The sequence below is a fragment of the Astatotilapia calliptera genome, chromosome 5, assembly GCF_900246225.1.
Source record: "Astatotilapia calliptera chromosome 5, fAstCal1.2, whole genome shotgun sequence".
Taxonomy (NCBI): domain Eukaryota; kingdom Metazoa; phylum Chordata; class Actinopteri; order Cichliformes; family Cichlidae; genus Astatotilapia; species Astatotilapia calliptera.
In genome coordinates, this window is record NC_039306.1 from 8,473,344 (window position 1) to 8,495,329 (window position 21,986).

The 21,986-nt window shown below is 39.3% G+C and overlaps 1 protein-coding gene across 1 annotated transcript in view; it reads left to right on the top strand.

Annotated features, from left to right (window-relative positions):
- pacsin1b (protein kinase C and casein kinase substrate in neurons 1b) overlaps positions 1-21,986 on the top strand; it is a 36,200-nt gene that overhangs the window by 7,236 nt on the left and 6,978 nt on the right. The window contains exons 2-3 of the mRNA XM_026167036.1: positions 17,077-17,202; positions 21,034-21,190. Coding sequence (XP_026022821.1) covers positions 17,143-17,202; positions 21,034-21,190 — 217 coding nt within the window. The 5' untranslated portion in view covers positions 17,077-17,142. The remainder of the gene's footprint in view (positions 1-17,076; positions 17,203-21,033; positions 21,191-21,986) is intronic.

Sequence of the window (21,986 nt, forward strand, 5' to 3'; positions counted from 1 at the left end):
ACGCCTTCCCTCTATCAGTCGGCCTTCCTTTAGATATGCAGTAACAGTTGTGCCTGGTTACAAGGTGCCTTTTAAGGAACGACAGTCTCCACCCTCTCTCGCATTCAGCTAATTATTGATGGCGTAATGTGTCTTCTCAGGCATACGTCAAAGTTCACTCTTGCAGTGTGTGTTTGTAAAAGGCGTGGTAGACTGCAGGATGTGTCAGAGTTGCAGGTAAACAGACACTGTCTCTCAGTGTCAGGTGTCAGTTCTGTCAGAATTTCTCGAGGCAACGCTGTCGAGGACTGAGAGGCCACAAAGACGATAAACCAGGTTCAGTAGCCACTATGATCTGCACTGATGTGTCTGAATGTCTGCTTTTAGTCTGCTGTGTGTGTGTATTTAATGTGAAATTGCAGTGGAGGGTTTTGTTTTGTGGTTTTTTATGACTGATCCTGTGCCACACTTTAATTATGAATGGGCATTACTTTGCATGCCTTCAAATACCATTTTATTAGTAGCATTAAAGACCAATGTAACCTGTGACGTTGTCAGACAACAGTTTTAAATAAATGTTCATACTTCATACATTATGCAATTCAACTACCAACATTTTGTTCATACGTTTATTACTATTTGGTACCTGTGACTAATGTAACCTATGGCCAAAGTGTCTGGTAAGCTGCCTTTTTTCTGACTGTGTAACTGCTGCAGGTATTTCAGACTCCACACAGTCACCTCTGGATTCACAAAAGTCTCTGCAATTTTTTCTGTATAATGCCTGCAGCTAGACTTTGATCTGTAGTGCCACTGTAAGTATTCACAGTGGCTTCTTAGTGATATAACCACAGACGATTTCATTATTAAATTAGGGGAACAGACAGAATAATAGCACAAATAAGGTGTTTCCAGCTACTACATGAGTCATGTCTGCTTTTGTTTATTTTCTGGCTCTGTTGATGACCATCTGTAGCTATATTTCATTTGTGGATAAGTAACCTTAGAGTTAGTAAACACCTTTTTTCTCCTACTCGTCAATTAGATGTTTAACTGCTAACAATCTGTTTGCATCCTACTGATCATACCTGAAATGTACACCTAATTTTCTTTTCCTTATTTCCTGTGATGTATATTGTTATAAGGGTGGCTTGTCCTATAAAACATGGCTAGAATTTTGAATAATGAAACCAAATGCTTAGGCTTTAGGTGGTCTGGACCATTCTTTTTCTTCTGCTCTAGGCTCTGTGTGATGTTAGTGTGAATTAACATCCTTAAAATGGTTAATCCTTAATATCTAGGATGCCCCGGTCTGGTTGAGTAGAGGAGCTCTCAAACCTGATGCTCCAATCTTCTGTTTGGGCCAGGGCATCAGTCAGCTGAAAACTGGCTTAAAAGAAAGGTAGCCTTAAAGAGAGTGGAGATAGAACTGCTTGTTTTAGACAGATGCTCAACTGAGGGGCTTCACAAAGAATAGTATGACATAGCTATGAATTATTTTCATAAAAACAAGTTTGGTGCAGGCCAAGAATGAAAATATAGAAGAAATTAACATAATGCATGTGGCTTCAAAACTAGGCCTAGAAGATTTGAGCTGACAGACTGCCTTGTTCTCGTTGATTTCAAGTTCATTCTTTTAGAACTCTTTAGGTTTGGAGTCTGTTTTGCTACGGTATAAACACTGTTTTTGTTTTCCATTTGTTTGACTGAGTAAAGAATTTTGTAACATATTTGTACCGGGGAATGGTAAAACAGTCACTCAGGAGAAGTGCCTCTCGTCAAGGCTTATTTTGTTATAACAGCAGCTGTTAAGGGAGGCAAGAGGCATCCAGATTCTCTTTGATCATACACATTTTATTTACTTGCAGACTTCGTGTTTTCAGCTGAGACATCGGCTGTGATTCCAGAGTATTTTGCAGAGCTGGAGTCATGTTGTTTGTAGAATAAAGTTTGTACTAGGATTCAAATCTAACTTTCTTCAAGATGTAAAATACTTTTACATGTAAATGTTATGTGTAGGCCCGTTGGAGTGCACCTGTATTATATTGATCTTTTTGTCTTTACAGTGATGTGAGATCACAGAGTTTCTCCACGTGAGGTGGGGTTGTTCATCTCGTCTAACTGTTTACACAGCAGTGTGAATAATTGATGAATGTGTTTCTATTTATAGGACTTGAATGTGATGAGGGCAGCATGAACAGGTTGGTTCTGAGGGAAGAAAAAGAGTTGAATTTGAATAATGTGGACTGTACACAAGCTGAGAGGGGCAGAGGATGTGTGTTAGAGCAGTGGTCACCAACCCCCGGTCCTCGGACCGGTACCGGCACCTGAGTTGAGGCTCAGGTGTGAAATGTATGGTTTTCAGGGTTTTTATCGGTTTTCAGCGTTTTTTTGTTATCGTTTTTATCGTTAACTCGGTTTTCCTGGGTCTTTTCATGTGTGTTATGAATAAATCTTCTTTTTTTCGGTACCGGTACTAGTTTTATTTTGTTGTATTTATCCGTGACACCTTAAGGCCGGTCCGTGAAAATAATGTCGGGCATAAACCGGTCCGTGGCGCAAAAAAGGTTGGGGACCGCTGTGTTAGAGTGTATTAAAATTTCACATAGTGGACATCATTATTTGATCTTTGTCTAACTGGCTTCATAAGGCAAGGTGCAGTGTTGCTAATCTTTTGTCAGCTTTCTTTCGTTAATTTTGTCAGCTTTTTGTAACAAATCAAGAGTCTCACATATACAGACTGTGAGGAACTGAGTTGTTGGCCTACATTACATATTACACACATATTTTTATATACATAAAAAATAGGGGTGCAACGATATTCGTATCGATATTGAACCGTTCGATACAGTGCTTTCGGTTCGGTACGCATATGTATCGAACAATACAATTTTTTTTCAATTTTTTTTTTTTTTTTGTGTCCCGTTTGGATCTATAGCCATCAGAATTGTTGTCTTGAGGCCAAGAAAGATGCCAAGAGGATTTATTTTAAGTGGATCATCATATTGGTCCATTTGATTGACCTTTATTATAATTATGAATTTATTTTATTTTCAGTTGCAAACGGGACAGACATGACTGTGGGATAGGACAGGGGGAATGAATGAAAGAAAGAGGGGGAGAGAAAGAAAGAAAACCAAAGGGGAGAAAAAAAAAAAAGAACAATACAAAATTTGTAATTTATTTTATCAACTTTCCTTCTGACGATGCTGTCTGTGTTGAGCGCTCAGTGAATCTGCATTTGACTACTCCGCCTAGGCTCGAGAGTGCAGCCTAGGCGGAGTAGTCGAACGCAGATTCACTGAGCGCTCAACACAGACAGGATGGTCAGAAGGAAGAGCGCAGGGCAAGCTAGCGAGACAGAAGTGGACCTCCCCACCCTCATTCAGATCTGGCGTTTGGAATTATTTTGGTTTTCATGTGACGTATGACCCTGAAGGTAAGCGAGTCATGGACTAAAGTAAAACAGTATGTTGGATGTGCCATGCAATGCTCAATTACATGGGTGGGAGCTAGTGTGTTAGCGCAGTTAGCTCGTTAACGTGTTGGCCGTCTAGCCCCTCTGTATAGGGTAGCTCGTTAACGGAGATTTGCCGTGTTGTGGCGTTAAGGTTATTTCAACGAGATTAACCTGAAAGCACTAGTGGGAACACAACGAATATGACTGCACATTTACACCGACATCATCCTAGTGCAAAGACAAAAACAACAAGCATGCATGCTACAAACTTTAGCCGAGTCATTTAGACAGCTGTTAGCACAGGATTCTCCTTATGGAGACCTGATATGTTTAATATGCTGCTGAGAATATAGCCCAGAAGAAGCGGATAGTATAGCTTTTATTTTGGAAAGAGACATTTCTCTGTAATAAACTCTCTTTTCCAAAGATGAGTGATTCCTCAATCAGATACAGGGCTTGCAATATCGCTAGCCCGACGTCCCGGGGCTATCTCTCCCCTGCCTGTCGGGCTATTGTAGGAAGGAAAAATATATGTCAATGCTTTTGCATTCTTTCAGAAATGTAGCTGGGTAATTATGTCATTGGGTGAGCCACTGTCAATATGTGACATATTGAAATCGTGTTTGAATTTGCGCTTGTTTTTTTGCTTTCACTTTGCAATCGCGCGAACTGTGTATAGAGAGCGACAGCACTGATCTGTGAGTGATGATAATTTGTGCACCAATTCCTCTGACATCGTCTTATTAATTGTTAGCTTACTATGCAAACATGACAAGTGAAATCTCCCGCAGCTTAAACATGTGAGAGGTTGATCGCGCAGAGAATCGCTGAGCTTATGTGAGTGCGGCAGGATATATATTTCACTACGATGACCTGGATGATTGAGAACCTTCACAGACAGATATATATTTTAGTTCTGCTGAGCCAAATAAGACAGGTCAGGGTGAAGAAGTGACAGCCAAAGAAAAGCTTACCACAAAACGGAGAAGTTATGACAAATCAGACTATAAGGCAAAAAGAAAGTGCAGCTTTATGGTTTCATGGACAAAAGAATTTCTGTGGCTGCAATATGACGAGCTAAAAAACAACACGCACAAGGGTTAGGGTTAAATTTAAAAACTGTACTTTTGTGTTAAAATATATATTTATAATTTTAATAAATGACAAATTAAAAAGGCATGAACATTTTTTTTGTATCGAAAAAATATCGAACCGTGACACCAAAGTATCAAACCGAACCGAACCGTGAATTTTGTGTATCGTTGCACCCCTAATAAAAAATTAAAATGACTACAAAACTTAAAAACTGAGTTCCAGCATCAACAGAAATGAGCTAGCAAGACATTCGGGGGATTAAGTAAGACTATTGTAAAGAATAACTAAGCAATCAATTAGCAGAAATATGAAGAAGTGAACAAACTGCCCTTCCAACCCCAGTGCCAGAATAACACAGTGCAATCCAATTAACAGCAAACACCAATTAGGCAGCTCTTTTGCAGCTGGGGCTCACTAGCCTGCCATCTCTAACTGTAACCACCCAGCAGCTGATAAACAAAAAAATAATAATTAATGTTCAGTTATATGCTTAACTTTTGTTCTGAATTCCTTGTTAATTATTAAATATTTTATAGCTGCCCTGTTAGTAGCAGAGGAATGCTCTCTGGCCATCATACAAATTCCCAGCAGCTTACGTCAGTTTATCTCAGGGTCACCTACACACTTAGTATCATTGTAATCTCCCTATGACATAATCAATACTTGCCTTTTACGGCAGTCTACTGAAGGAATTAATGCCGTAATAAAATTAAGCTTTTTTTCTTTTTTACTTCTGAAGGATTTGTTTTAAATCTTGAAAGAGTTTGGTCCTTCCTAGTTCTGTAGCTTTTCCTTCTGATCTTCCCTCCCTCCTTTTGTTTAGAAATCAGAACTAACTTTGACGTTGCATCATCTTCTCAGCCTTTGTGAAGCTATGAAGCCTTTGTGTGGGTCGTGGAGCGTACTGTGATCACCCATTTTAAATGTCAACAACAGATCACACGGACAATTTATGATTAATGCCTTGCTGAACTAGCGTAGGAGTAGCGTTATGAACTGTGATTTAATCATTTTTTTTAATATAAGTCCATTTATTCAAATACAGAAACAGAAAAACATTGATTCATCTGTAGGTTGCAATTTCATACCTGTTAATCTCTTATCTTGAACACAACTTGATCGGGAACGGGTTGGGTCTGCCTTATAAGTCTGTGAAGGTTCTCAGTCATCCAGGTCATCGTAGTCAAAGGAGCTTGCAAAGAAAAGCCTCTGGACTTCTTTAAGTTACTTGAAGACGTTTCACCTCTCATCCGAGAAGCTTCTTCAGTTCTAAGGTCAAATGGTGGAGAGTCCCAGATATAAACCTAGTGGGAGTATTCCCCCACAGAGGGACAAAAGGACCCTACACCACCGGGCAGAACATGTTCCCTCTAAGCCTGAAGGAAAAAAGAAGGAACACACACATGTAAAGGAAGCACTCAAAACGTGCGGCTATCCTAAATGGGCGTTCTTAAAGTCAGCAAAGAGGCACAGAAAAGAAGATCAGACACCAGCGAGGGAGGATAAGAAAGACAGATGCAACAACATTGTCATCCCCCATGTAGCCGGTGTATCAGAAAAACTCAGGAGAGTTTTCTCCAAGCACGACATCCCGGTGCATTTCAGACCCAGCAAGACGCTCAGACAAAAACTGGTTCACCCGAAAGACAAAACGCCAAAACACAGACTTAACAATGTGGTGTATGCTGTACAGTGCAGCGAGGAATGCTCAGACCTCTACATTGGAGAGATCAAACAGCCACTTCACAAGCGCATGGCACAACACAGAAGAGCCACCTCCACAGGACAAGACTCAGCAGTCCATCTGCATCTTAAGGATAAAGGACACTCTTTCGAGGATGCCAATGTTCACATTTTGGACAGAGAGGACAGATGGTTTGAAAGAGGAGTGAAATAAGCCATCTATGTCCACTGTGAGCGACCATCTTTGAACAGAGGCGGTGGTTTACGACACCAACTCTCTGCCATCTATAATCCAGTTTTGAGATCCCTTCCCAGATGCCTTAACGCCCACTCACATCCTGGGCCATCTGATCTCAGGAATTCGCATGATAAGGTGGGGCCAGGTTTCACAATGAACTCACCCGAAACTCTGGCTGATTGGGACCCACACCCAGTTTCACACCTTGGCTCAGGCGATTAGAGGATCATCAGGGGGTCCTTTTGTCCCTCTGTGGGGGGTTACTCCCACTAGGTTTATATCTGGGACTCTCCACCATTTGACCTTAGAACTGAAGAAGCTTCTCGGATGAGAGGTGAAACGTCTTCAAGTAACTTAAAGAAGTCCAGATGCTTTTCTAAGCTCCTTTGTCTGCCTTATAAGTTACAGTGAAGTACTCAAGTAAGAAGCGTCCTTGTACAGACCTTTAATCATCCTGTGTGTTTAGTCGAGCTTTTCAGGTTCCTTGGTATATATTGATCTCCTTCTCTGTTAATTTAGTGTTAGTATATCCTGTAAAAATATATGCTTTTAGACTGATTTATAGACGTTGCCTTTTGCCTTACTTCCATTTCTGTGGATGACCACTGTGTGCTCAGATTTTTGACTATGCTTTCCCTCTCCTTGCCCTGTATTTGCATCCTCCCCTTGCAACCTTGTTAGTTAGACACAGGTTTTTCTTACAATTGGACATTGAGAGTCAGTAGCATCACAGTCATAGCAGTTGCACTTTTGCGTACCTGAATCTTTTTTTCTGTTTCTACACTGTGTACAGACTCGCTTAACAACACGATGCTGAAGACCTCCGTAGGTGAACATTTTTTTTCTTTTACACAGAAAACTGATCAGAAATCAATAAAGAATCAGACTTGTAGACCTGATAATTGCATTGGTGTCACTGAAATCGTATCGATATGCATACGTATCTGGGACAATCTAAACAAGCTAGGTCCACTTAAAGACCCAAGACCTCAACACCATCTGATAGAACCTGAGAGTAACAGTGTCTGTATTAACAGTGATTAAATCATATATGATTATGATATATATGATTAAACCATGTAGAACCAGGGCTCGCAAAATTTCAAAATCCCTGATAGCCCTTCGAGCAGGCACTCTTCAGTTTTTGGTAGCCCAAAATAATTTATTTAGCCCGAATAAAAAAAAGAGGACAATTTTTTGATTGATGTTTTGTTTCCTTTACAATATTATACATGGAAACAAAACATCAATCTAAAAATATTCAAAACACAAATTACAACAACAAATTACAATCATCAACTCAAATATTTTGTCCTAATTGAACAGAAATTTCTATGAACTTGCAAGAACTGTGTAGAATATGAATGTCAGATCCTGAATTTGAAATTTCCACTGAAATCACAGGTAAGAGGCAAGTGGAACCAAGATCTAGGACATTTGCTTTTTGAAGTTTGCAAAGACTGCTAAATTTTGCCAATGGTAGTTCACTCTTTGCAACATAGTACGCTGTTTTAAACTGATTTTCAGGTTTATTTTTAGTATGGTATTTGCAATTGGTGTTTGTTCTAGGAAAGATACTGCAGACTGAGCAATAATGCATTTCTTGCATTTCTCATGGGTTCTGATGGGGTCTTTCTTAAAATGACTGGTCCCAGTAACAAAGGCGGTTGTCGACTCAGAAATCGAGGGAAACTCACAACACACCCGGCAGAACATTATGTTATTTAGCTCGTCATATTCCAGCCACATAAATTCTTTTGTCCATTAAACCAAAAAAGCTGCGCTTTCCTTTTGCCTTGTAGTCTGATTTGTCATAACTTTTCCGTTTTGTGGTAAGCTTTTCTTTGGCTGTCCCTTCTTCACCCTGACCTGTCTTGTTTGGCTGTAAAGAACTAAAATACCTGCGTAAATCCATCTGCTTTTACACACATACTTACATAACAATCAGCAATTCTCTGCGCAATCAACCTCTCACATGTTTAAGCTTGCTGCAGGAGATTTCACTTGTCATGTTTGATAGTAAGCTAACGATTGATAAGACGATGCCAGAGGAATTGGTGCGCAATTAATCTGTGACTTAACAATCAGTGCTGCTGTTCTTTATACACAGTTTGCGCCATCGCAAAGTGAAAGTGAAAGCAAAAAACAAGCACAAATTTAAACGCGATTTCAATGTGTCACATATTGACAGTGGCTCATTGATGCCGATGACATAATTACTCAGCTACATTTGCGAAAGAATGCAAAAGCATTGACATATCCTTCCTTCCTATGATAGCCCGACGGGCAAGGCTGAGGTGGATTTTGGTAGCCCGACTGGAAAAATCGCTAGCCCCGGGACGTCGGGCTAGCAATTTTGCAAGCCCTGAGAACTGTGGTGGAGCTTGGTTGCATTTTCTGAAGGGTTTCAGTTGATGGGGGCTGGCGGGGAGATCAAGTGATCTGCCACATTTGCTGTAGAAGTTGACTTTGTAAGCTTCGTAAGCTTGACTTATGCCACACTACAAAGCTCCTCCAGTATTGGTCTAAAGAAATGTGACTTTAAGTTTCTGCCTGCACTAAATCTGAAAAAGTCCAATTATCAACTTCAATAATTATTTTATAGTCGTTTCATGCTTTTATACAATCATATAGATGTCTCTCTTTTGCTGAATAGTCTTATTTTAACATGACCAGTCAAAGGTTACCTAAACACAATCTTTGTATGCATTTTATTTAACAATATGATCACTGAACACCTCACACACCAAAGTAAAGCATCCCCAGTGCTCAGCCCTGCAGCTTGTCTCCCCCCACCCTGCGTTTTCTCTTCCTCTTCTCTGTCCTCTGCTACTCTGTCTGAGCCATTCAGGCACAACACCATAGGATTATCTCTCTCTCAGTGAAGCAGGCACACACGTAAAGTTTGCTGATCATATCAGAGATTTGAGTTCTCGGCTCCTGTTTTCCTGCTATGCACACTGATGCACCGTGGCTTAGTCAGACAGAGAGGACGGCAGGCAGCACTGAGCAATAATAAACAGATACGAGGGGTGGAGAGGAAGAGAGGGGCTGCCTTCTGGAGAAGCCCACGTGTCTTTTTTTTCTCCTAGCCATTAGCCGCTGTTGATGGAGGACTCGGGGTAAGCTTTTGTTGCTTCTTGGTGGGCTGTGCTCTCGTACTCTTGCGGTCTTTTGACAGCCTTTGTCTGGGGGTTTTACTCTTTTGATGCGTTGATGCCACTGGCCTTTCACCCTGGAAATTGTAATGCTTTTTGATGCTTATGCACTTGCAGTGGAGGGATAGGAATTCCTGATGCTCTTCCTTGTTTTTTGAGGATGCGGATCCAAGATTGCAGGTTATACTTGGGAAAAAGTCAAGAGTTAAACAAAGCAGCGTGATGGTAATTCATTTTGGAGGTTGCCGCCACTGTTTGAGGTTGTATATGCATGTGCGGGTTGGTATGAATGCATTGTTTCTGCTCACAATAACTCATTGCATGATTTTACTTCAATTTAGATACAGTCATATTTATATAATAGTGTCTGTGTCGCCTTTATCGTTACTTGACTTTAATGAAAAGTGGGAGAAGCTGTTCAGCGGTTGTTTTCCCGCACTGCGATCTGCCTTTATGCACGCGAAGCAAAGGGCTATCCACAACAAAAGCCCCTCTCGGCATGTAGCTAATGGATTAACCAGGCATGATAAACACCCACTTCTTTACCCCACTCCCCACGCTGCATTGCTGCCCAGTTTGTTTTGCCCAGATTTGCCAGGTTACATCATAGCAGAAATTCCCCTTGATTATTTGTTTATTTATGGAGTAGTAAGCTCTGGGGGGGTGGGGGTGTCCAACCAATTTCCTCCCTCACTTCATCTCGGCTTTTTATTGTCAAAGGTGTCACTCCATCCTTTTCTCCATGGTTGACCCAAATAACCACGCAGCTTCTGCCCCTCCCCCTGACTTCTTATCAAAACACATCACTGGTGCTTCTCTTTCCATTGTTTCATATTCTTCTCTGAGGCATCAAACATTTTGCTCTTAATAGCTTTTGTATCGTTTTTGTTGCTTAATGCAACAGTAATCTGTCTGCTAATATATTGAGCTTTCCCAAAACAGATTTTAATTTGGTTTCCATATTCACAGTGCGTGGTGTGTGGAACAAAATGATGTAAATAATTTAACATGTCAAGAAAAGTGCTATGTCTTGCCAATCATTACATGTTGCTACTCTCATTTGTCTGTGATCAGTAACCATTTAGATTTGCATAAACACTGGAAGCAGGTGGAAACAGCCAGCCTGCTCTTGCCAAAACACATTAGCCATCCACATAATATATCAGGTTTGTGTAATCCTTACAAGGCAAAATGTAAATATTACAAGCTGTGGTTTCATGCAGAGTTAGAGGTAGGACTGTTTCTTTGCTTTTTACCTGGCACACAGCCCCCTCGTGAAACAATAACCTTAAAAAAACATAATAGAATTTGTTTTAGATGGAGCCAAAGTTAGCTATGGATTTTCCCTTTTGCACTGTTTCACCCGGTTTCCAATCTACTTCGCAAAGCCAAGTCATTAGATTTATGTTTAGCAAGAGTCATTAAAGCAGCGTTGATTTATATCCATATAGATCCATATAGATCTATGTATATATAACTCAGAGAAAGAAAGAGAATATTTCTCAAAATGTTGGTTTAACATACAAAGTTTGTCATTCCTGACAGATTCACTGGTCCATTTCTCTGCATTCCTGGTTAGTCCCTACAAAATACATGTAAAAATAAATTGTTCCATATTTAACATCAATACAGTGTCACAGAGGAAATTAGATTCTCTGACTGTAACATGACTTGTCTGGGATGTTTTGTCTTCCCACGGTGGCTGTAGATGACATTTTACTTGCATTTCATGTTCATATCATTTGCATTTTATCTTGATCAGCATTCCAAATATTGTGGTTTGTTTGTAAATGTTGTTTGTAGGTCTTGTTTCATATGCAGACATTCACATCTTGCTACATATATTTGTTAAAAAGGAAGCCCCTGTGTCTCTGATGCTTGCAAATATCTAAAGAAAATTAAGTTTGGAATGTTTTGATCAATATGCAGTGGAACAAACTAGCAGCCTATGCCTACGCAAGCAGTCTGGTTTCTCCCAGAGGAGATTATCCTGCAGTTATTGCTACAACGGCTAATCCAGGATTCTGTTTTATGCGCTTCCTTTTGTTCAGACTGAAGTGTTTTAAACGATTGTCTGTAAAACTGAAACTTACCAAATTCCCAACCCTATGCGGTTACAATTACAAGAAGGCTAAAAGAGTGCCAATCAGGACTGATGAGTTTGTGTTTGGCAACCTACCCAAAAAAAAACAGCAAAGCGATGTCATTTTTGTTGGTACCTTCTCAAACATGGGAATTTCTCATTACACAAGCTGTCAGTGTACAAGTAATAATAATAATAATAATAATAATGGATTGCATTTATATAGCGCTTTTCGGGGCCCTCAAAGCGCTGTACAATTCCACTATTCATTCACTCTCACATTCACACACCGGTGGAGGCAAGCTACAGTTGTAGCCACACAAGTGTATAAGTATAGTAGTGTAGAAGTATTACAAATGTCATGAATCGCTGTGCGGCAGGCAGGAGTTGGACCCAAAATGTAGGACTCAGAGACTCAGGGGATGAACTCAAAATCACAGCTTTATTTGCTGGTCACAGAAAACGAGCATACTAAACTAAACTGGGAAAATATAAACTCACACTTTGCAGAGAGGCACACCAGAAAACACACAGCTTGAGGGACAACATGACACTGACTCAGAGAAACACAGGGTTTAAATACAATGGGAAGTAACGAGGGGAATGAGACACAGAAGGAGGGCACAGCTGGGAGAAATCAGGACTGACGAGGCAAGCAAAGCAGGACGCATTCACATAAGACACGGACCTTCAAGGTAAAACAGGAAGTATCACACAGAGACGCGAACTTGACACAGTGGAGACAGCAACTAAGAAACACAGAGACATAAACCATAAGGCAGAGGTCTAAGAACCAAAATACACAGAGGGAAATACTAAGCTTGGAACACAAGAAACTAGACTTGAGGGAGTAACAAAAGACCAACCATAAGAACATAATGCACACTGCAGAGTGACAGAAAACAAGAAACTCAAACATGCAAAGACACACACTTACACAGAACAGAGGGGGCACAGAGAAACATGAAGGGCAAGGGATCAAAACTAGAAACATAGAATAACTCACAAGTACAATAATACAAAAAATCACAAAGAACTAAAAACGCTGGGTCAGGAGACACAGGACCCTGACAACAAAAGTAAACTGAGTAGTTCTCAGGCACATTTATTGAAATATTAAAGATATATTTCCAAAACGAGATAGAGGTAGCTGCTGCAAAACACTCTAATTAACCTAATAAATGCCCCAGACCTTCAGTTTAACAACAAAACAACAAGTTCCTTTCACCATCAAATAGTCATGTTTTTTAGTTTGCATGAAAGGAAGTGTGTTCATTGTCTTTTAATTCCCTAAAAGTATTGCCTTTCATATTTCCTGACTAATAAAAGTGGATATTCTTTAAATGTACTGCAGTAGTCACACACCACAGTGCAACATAGGAAACTACAGTAAACACAAAAAAATTACAAAGCACTGAAACAACAACAATGTAGCATAAAAATATATGTACAGTTTAAACAGTGTGTATACATCATGCCCAGTTAAGAGCTTTTTGTCGTCAAGCCTTTCTTGCACTTTAGCTGGGGAGTAATTAATGTTTATGCCACAACCAGATGCACTCTCCTGCATCTCCCTGTGTTCTGTTTTCTTGCCCCTTTCAACACGTCACCACACATCGACACTCTTTTCCCCATTTCATAGGCAGTCATTGCACCCACAAAATGTCTATCTGAGCATTTTAAATACATTTCACATTACTCATATCATGACTTACACCTGTAGGCTCTCCAGATTTTGCAGACTAGATGGCCGGTTCTGCTTGTGCACAATGAAAAAAGCACTTTCTGTCGTGTAGAAGTGACAAAACATTGTAGATAAAAGCCATAAGTCTTAATCCAACTGATAATCTGAAATATGTGTTTCTGGCTGAAATTGATCTATAACCTTAGTATGGTTCATTACCTGAAGCCATAGATTCTCAGAGTTTTTCTCAAAATCCTCACATACCATACGAAAGTGACCAAGATCGGATTTGAAAATATCAGATTTGTGCCGTTCACACTGTCATACCATGATTGGATATGGGTCGCATAGGGTCGAAAAAGTCGGATTTGATGCACTTGCGCCTGCAGTGTGAACGTTTATTATTATCGGGGGATATTGAAGTTTTCCCTAGGTAATCTCTCACTAATCTATGCGTTGGTATTTTTTTTGTGAAACACTTGATGTTTGTTTTTTTTTTTCTTGAAAGGTGCTATAGAAGTTAATATTATTTACTTACTTATATTGCTGGTTCACGACTTTAATTCCATCCAGTGGTATGCTGTGTGGCAGTTTGACAGTGTAGTCTTTCTGAAACTGCAATTTGTATTGTGTACTGAACCTGGTGGGCGTGAGGCATGAGTTTAAATATCGTTAGGCAGTCTGTGTGCTTAGTAATTATGCTGAGGTTTTGTAATCTGGTGAATATAGATATAAATATTAGATATTTTCAGACAAATAGAAAATCTTGTGCCATCACTAGTAGCCACAACTGATTAACTTCTGCAGCAGGTGTTCCAGTAAGGCCGTGGGATAATATTAAGTGACCATAATGAGTGAAGATTACCCTGCAATTTTACAGCAGTGTTCTGATAATAGCCGCCTGAGTCTATGCCACTGAAAATTAATAGCTAGTCATTAAAACTATTGACAGAGTAATCTCACGAGAGCAGGTAGAAAATAGCTGGAAGCATTCAGGCTATAAGGGTAAGACTGCATTTGAGTTAACCTGATATCAGCATGTATAAAGTAACCTGCTTGATTGACTAACCTTTGATGTCCCTTGATGCCAGTCTCTATTTTCCTTTGGTTTGTACGTTGTAATAAAGTTTATTAGCATATTATTGTAGTTTTTGTGGCAGCACCTTTTATTACAGTAGTAGCTGAGTAACAAAGCAGAAAAAATTACATAATAATGTGGTAATTTCTGAGTTATTACAATGCAATTACAAAGTAATAACAGTTAATATCAAGCAATATCATGGTAGCAACAGTGGTTACAGTTGAGTAATATTACACTCAAACTAGGGCTGGGCGATATGGCCTAAAATCCATATTGCGGTATAATTTGAAGTACGTGCAGTAACGATATATATCGCGATATATTCTTTTCTTCTGTATAATGTATTTTCGACACTGTAAGGCACACTTAAAATTCTTTAATTTTCTCAAAAATCGAGAGTGTGCCTATGAATTCTGGTTGTGCTTACTGACCTCAAACCGATTTTGGCATGCAGAAATCTGCTAAAAAATGTTTTAGTACAACTTTGGTAAGCCGCACTGCTTGATGGATTGTCAGAGCATTACGGCTGCCATAGTGAGGAGCTTTGTAATAATTTGGACCCAGTAATCTGGGTCCAAAACTTTGTCCGCTTCAGGTCCCAAAGTCAAACGAACACTGAGAGTTAAAAACTGTCTAAATTCTTTCATCTTTAATAAAATCATCAGCGTTGCTGCTTTACCAAGTGTAACAATTAAGTTTAACATCCATGCATCCATGAAAACAGAATTTATTAAATTTAACCGAAGTTAGAAGTTAACAGGAAGTTAGCTCGCTGGTTTCCACCTAAACATGACAGGTCAGGGACAAATGCAATCGCATAGCAGGATGCTATACACGGGGCAAACTTCAGTCAGGAGAACAACTGAGATTATTCATCCACAATACGAGGTTAGTTATTAATATACTGCAACAACATGGGAATAGAACAGCTGCGAGAGAATTCAACATTAATGAATCAATGTTACGGAAGTGGAGGAAGCGCAGTTTTTGGCTTTCCCCGTATTTCAAAAGTGCTTCATCTCTTTGCTATGACTGTTGCCCGGCATAATTTGCAGATGATAATGGTTGTAGCCGCTGCGACACTTTCGGCCAAAACAGGCGCAGCTTGATGACATCATCAACATGCGCTATCGGGGTAGAGCGGTATAGTCAAAATCTCTATCGTTGGCCAAATTTATATAGTTTCTATCGTATATCGTTTATATCGCCCACCCCTTACTCAAACTGATGTAACTGGATAATAAGGGGGGTAATGATGTGGAAATAAAGGCATCCGAGTGATAGTAATAGTTTAGTAATAGTAATTAGTAATAGTAGGGTAATACCTTGGTAACAACATGATAACCTGCTAGAAATAAGAAGGTAATCTTCACATTTTTATACAGAGTTTAAATTGTAATAACCTCGTAATAATAATGTAATTTTGACCAATTTTTTTGCATATTGGATAGTATTACTATATTATATTTATTGAATTTATTCTACCATAGATTCCCAACACCCTGCTGGTTTTAAAAGCAATAATGTAAATATTATGCTGCAAAATTCAAACCCACCTGTTACTCCATGTTAACAACCTTTTAAAACAAACTTAATGAACAGGACCACCTTTCACAGCATATTTTATATCTGGATGACAACATGTAACATGGTAAAAATATTTCAGGTAGGAAGGAAAGTGATCATGGAATGCATATTTCAAATGTCCAGTATACAAAAATAGGATCTCATCCATGTTCTCCCGCTTATCCAATTCAGGTTTGTAGGGGGGCTGCGCCGTCTTCTTCACTGATCTCTAACCGTCCAAAGATCCAGCCTCTCTTGCAGCAAGTAGCATCAGACTGCCCACTTGCATACTGTAAATGAGAAGTTTTGAAAGAAGAATAATGTTAAAGCAAGCATGATGTAATTGGCAGGTCTTTGAGCAACCATTTCAGAGATACGGATTGCCTTATTAAAAAGAAAAAAAAAAAGAAAAAATCCACTATTATAATTTGTGTATACAGTAAAATAATTAATTTATCTTTTTTTCTTTTCTGCCCAAAATAGTATATTGGAACACATTTGAATATTTAATGTGTATTATTAGAAATAAACCACAGCAAAATTCACTAGGGATGGATAGCTATATTCTGAGTACACCACACCTCTAACACTCTCGCCTAAACTGTTGAAACTGGAGTGCTTAATTTTTGGGTGAATACTTTAAGTAACAGTATAACTAACCACATCTAGTTCTTTATCAGTATTTTCAATAATTGTCAGCTATTTTGAGAAACCTTACTTTTATGCAACCTTAGTTTTTATTCTGTTAGTCAAATAAGCTAATAGGATATGGTTTAAGTTAATAAGTACACGGTCCCAAATATAACTATAACTATAAAATCACAGACATTACCTTCTTATTTCTAGCAGGTTATCATATTGTTACCAAGATATTATGCTACTATTACTAATTGGTTTTGCTTTAAACAATGTTTTTTAGTGAATCTCACTGCAGATGCTGGATTTGTTCTAATCGGATTTATAAATTCTAAAAGAGTTGTGAACTGAGTTTTTATGTGTCTCACACATCAGAGGGTTTTACATTCCTCTGCGCTTGTCTTGTCTTACAGTGCATAAGGAGAGTTATTTTGCTGCAGACTACCACAGCCTAAAGCCACCCTGCCAAATCGGGGACCATGTCTGGAGCCTACGATGAGTCCGCCAGTCTGGAGGAGACCACAGACAGTTTCTGGGAGGTGAGACAGCTAGGAGCAACATTTGACAGATTAAACTTAGCTGGGAAGTGACACGACCTAGTAATGAACTCTCAGTAAACCTACTTTATCTGAGAGAAAGATACAGGGCCTCATTTGTCAGCCGTTTGGAGATTTGCACGTAAATCAGGCAAGTACTTGCCACTGCGCATAGCAACAGATTTATCGACTGGAATGGATCACTGAGCTGCGGGTGCCTCAAACTCAGATCAGAAAATGACGCACACATTTCCTCAGCATGACAAATTACTCTATGTTGGTGCCATTATTTCTGATTGACTCGATTTATCAAGCCACATCTTGTATTATGGCACAGTTAAAATGAAAGGAAAAACAGAAATATTTCATTGTTGGCCCAACCTGTGCTCTCAAAGTGTAAGAACTCCTCACCAGTAGTCTTTTTTTTTTGTCCTGTGTATCTTTGTGGACAAGTCACCTTAAAAAGCTGTTCCTCAGGAGGTAGACCGAGTCCGCCATTAATCAGGTGTTTCAAACCCAACTCCTCCACTGTGCACGCGAGAGTGCTCTTGAACCACTTCGAGTGGTCCATTAGACTAGAAAAGTGGTGCATAAATGCCAGCCCATTTACCCGTTTGATTGCTAAACTGTGATCCTGATGAGACATCAAGCTGAAATGTGTCACCATATATTAAAATGCTCATCAGAAAATGAAGGAAAAAAATACAAATAAAATCAGCACAAGAACTAAAATAAAAATGCTTAGCTTATAAACCAAATGTGTCTTTAGCTGCCTTTTAAAACAATCCACAGAAAGAGCAAAACCTCCGGGGTGCAGGCAGAGCCTGCCGCGGGCCTCAAAGGTTTGATCAGCCCAGGCACTTAGGGCATGAGGGGACAGTTTGTTGAGTTGTGGTTATCTTTGTTAAATGGAAAATAAATGGGCCTTTTTCACATGAAACATAGCAAGAGCATGTACACACAGTAATGAATGAGTACCTACCTACACTGACTCTTTGGACTAATAAACACAAATTAAAGGTAAATACAGTTCACTTTACCATAAAATGTTGCAAACAAGAGCAATGAAGGGGTTAGATGAGGGGTGAAAAGATAAAAGCTCCCTGGCACTGTACATTAATCTTGGACGACCTGTCAATGCAAGTGGAATTTGACCAGCATATTTATAAAGAAGCTGATGAGGGAAGAGGAAAAGGTGAGTCAGTGGGTGTGGGATACCAGATGAACAAACTGCGGTTAATGCAGGGCAGAATCGGAAATAACAGGAGGGTTACGCTGAGTTCAGAAAACACTATTTCAGGGGGCTTTTTCTAAATGGTAGCATTCCAAGCTGTGATTGGCTCATCGTCCATGTCTATCAGCCAAGTCAGAGTAAGATTTTATAATCTCTGAATTTGGCACCAGTATAGACAAAGGCAGTCCAAACGATGGATTAATAGAGATGGGATGAGGATGAGTTATCTGTGGGACAAATCACCTTATTCCAGATCATGCCAGTGAAAAAGGTACTGTGTTTATTGGTCCCAACAGGTTGATAGTTTATCACTGTAGATCAGTCTTACTTTGTTTGATTAATCTGTTGTTTTCTGTATATGAAAAATAGGAAATTTCCAGCACAACTTCCTATGGTCTGTTTGTTGCTTATTTCATCTGTCTGTCAGATCAAAGATTTTCAGTGTACCATCTGCTAAGTTGAAGGATTGCACCATTTTGTCAAAACTGAAATGCTGGAAGTAGGCGATTTTCTGTGTAAATATTAATGGTTTCTGCTTGTCTGTTGTTTCAATTGCAATTTGTTGTTCTGGGTTTTTCCCACAAGATTACATCAGCTGCAACCTTTCCTGAGCAAAAACAGCCCTGAGTAATTTGAGAAACTAGTGCCAAGAAGCTCATTCATTATATATGAGAGGTGGTGACTCAGGTGAGGTGGTAAGGTAGCAATTTGCTGTTGAAATTATTCACCTCATCAGTACAGACTGTCCTGTTGCTTTATGTTCAGATGCAGGAGTTTGTTTGATGAATGTACTCAGGAGGCGCTTTAGACAGAAGACTTCATACATTCGGGTTTTTTATATTCGATCTCCTCTCAGACTCGGTTCAGTTTTATCCTCATCATGTCTCTTCATGTTCGGGAGTCAGGTGGAGGAGCAGAGGTATTTGCTTCCAGCACATAGTCACTTTATCACAGTCAGCCACTGCATTACTGCTGTGGAGCTGCTGCAGTGCTGCCTGCTGATCGCTGACTCAGCTCACTGCTGCTTCAGCAGAGGCCTGGTCTGGAATGCAATCATTTGCTCCCCCCAGCTGCTTTCATTTAGTTCCGATTTTAGGCTTGTTGGGTGTTGCTTTCAAGGTGTATTAAGTGTAAACATCTAGTGCCTGTTCAGCAAAGATGCAGTCCTGCTAAAAGTGTAAAATGAAGCCAGTAAACTGGGGTTCAGCCTCTGTGTAGCTCTCTCTCTCTCACAGGGGCTCTGTCTCTCGGCAGAGCTCTCCATGAGGTTGCTGCTCCTGCATCCATGGAGAGTTGTACATTATATGACATTAACCCATCCCCTGCTTTCATTGCATAACTTTGCACAGCAGCAGCAGCCATTTCCCTGCTGATCCTTCCTGCTTCACCGACAGGCTTTTGGGGTTTTTTTTCAAGGTGCACCAAATAACAGTAGAAGTACACAGGTCATGTAAATCCATTATCACTTTAATACCAATCCTTTATATAGCTTTAGCTAGAACCAGAAAAGACCCATATTTTAGGAGATAGTCTGAGACAATTTTTTTTCTTGTTTTGTAATATATATATATTTAGGCATTTATTCAAATGTGTACAGTTGACATGACAGCAGATAACCGTGTGACATTGGTCCACAGTTGCAAGTAGTTTTAGTGAAAAGTAGTTTTTACAAACAAAGGGGGTATCTGAAAACTATCTGAAATCACAGTATGGGTCCTAATAACCCAGTGATGCTATGGGAATTCTGATGTCCTGATTTGAACATTTTAGGACACATTTAAGTTAAAGGAGACTTACTGTGCAAATTTCAAACACGTTTTTATTCTTGGACCCTACCAGAGTGACTTTGCATAAAATGCAGTTTAGAATAATCTTTATTTATCATATAATTGGCCTTTGTGCAGCCCTTCAGTTCACCTTGTGACTGAAACAAGCTATTTTAGCTCCCCTCCCTTTAAGTCAACTTTTGTCCGATTGGCTGGGACGTGTGTGGGGTTACTATGCTCAAGGCCACTGGACCGTCCTTGATCAGCTGTGTTTGTCATCATCCACTTCAGGCTCACTTCAGATAGTCTAATCAGTGAACCAAATCAGTAAACTGAGGTGGACAAACAAGCTTGACTGAGGATGTTTTAAGCCAGCAAACAGTTTGTGTCACTTGCTATGCGGTTAACTGACAAGTTTGTGTAAAAAGGATTATTGGACTAACAGTCTATTTATTGTGATACCTAAAAGATGTCTGCAGCCTTTTTTGACTAGCAGCTTTTCATAGAAAGCTGTTGGTCTGAACTGATTATAAATTAACTAAATCTCACAGCTCAAAGCCTTAGGTGATGAATTTTCTTCCAAGAACCTCGATGAGGCAGAACACGAATATTTTAAGAACATAATCATTAGTGATCCCCACAGCAGATGGCTGTTCCTCCCCGAGCCCACTTCTTCCTGTTCAAAAAAATAGTTTTTCCTTCCCACTGCCATCAAGTACTTGCTCTGTTACAACAAAATTAAATGCCATCAGGCAACAGTTGGGATTTGGTTGTGTATAAATACTGGGTGAGTAACCTGAATGTCACTGTGATGTTTATTTGTTTTTATATAAGGTTGGGAACTACAAACGCACGGTGAAGCGGATTGATGATGGTCATCGGCTCTGCAATGATCTGATGAACTGCATCCAAGAGCGTGCCAAAATTGAGAAATCCTACGCACAGCAACTGACCGAGTGGTCCAAGAGATGGAAGCAGCTGGTAGACAAAGGTGAGAGATCATTTTACCCAATTCCAAAAAACATTGGATACTTTGTAAAAATAAAAACAGAATGCAAAGATTTGCAGTTCTGATGAAGCCATATTTTATTTAAGGCAGAGCACAGAAAACGTATCAAGTGTTTAAATTGATAAAATGTGCATTTTGATAATATCTGATTTTATATAAAATGATATTATGTACTGTAAACGGGAGATATTCAAAATCTTTGCGATTTTATGTTGAGGGCCATTATTCTGACTTTGTTTCATAATTTGTGAATGTAGTTTTTTGCAAACTGATGAATCGATGCCAATCTTTAATTCTATGAAACTCTGCCTTGCAGAGGTATTTTTTTTATTTCCATTAATAAAACCCATTTATACTCATGTTAATGATCTGCTGTTAGTTACTCCAACTGTTTTTTAGTACCAGATACCTTTCCAGAGACAAATTGTTGCCAACAAATTCAAAATCAGCTATTATTATTCATGAAATAGTGAAATGTTGCAGTTTAAGCTTTTGATATTTTTTGTTCTATTGTGAATAAAATATGGGCTTATGAAATTTTAAAATCATTGTCATTGCATTATGTTTTAATTGACATTTTACACAGAGTCCCAACTTTTTCAGGGTTGGGTTTGTATTTCATATTAACATGGAGATACATTACTAGTCTTTATTTACAAATTGCCTTCAAAGTGCAGTAAACAGAAAGACATCTTTTGCATTTAATATGGGAACAGTTTTCCTCAATACCCATTTATAGATTTTAGGGAATAGACCGATCCTTCCTCTAGGCTTCTGC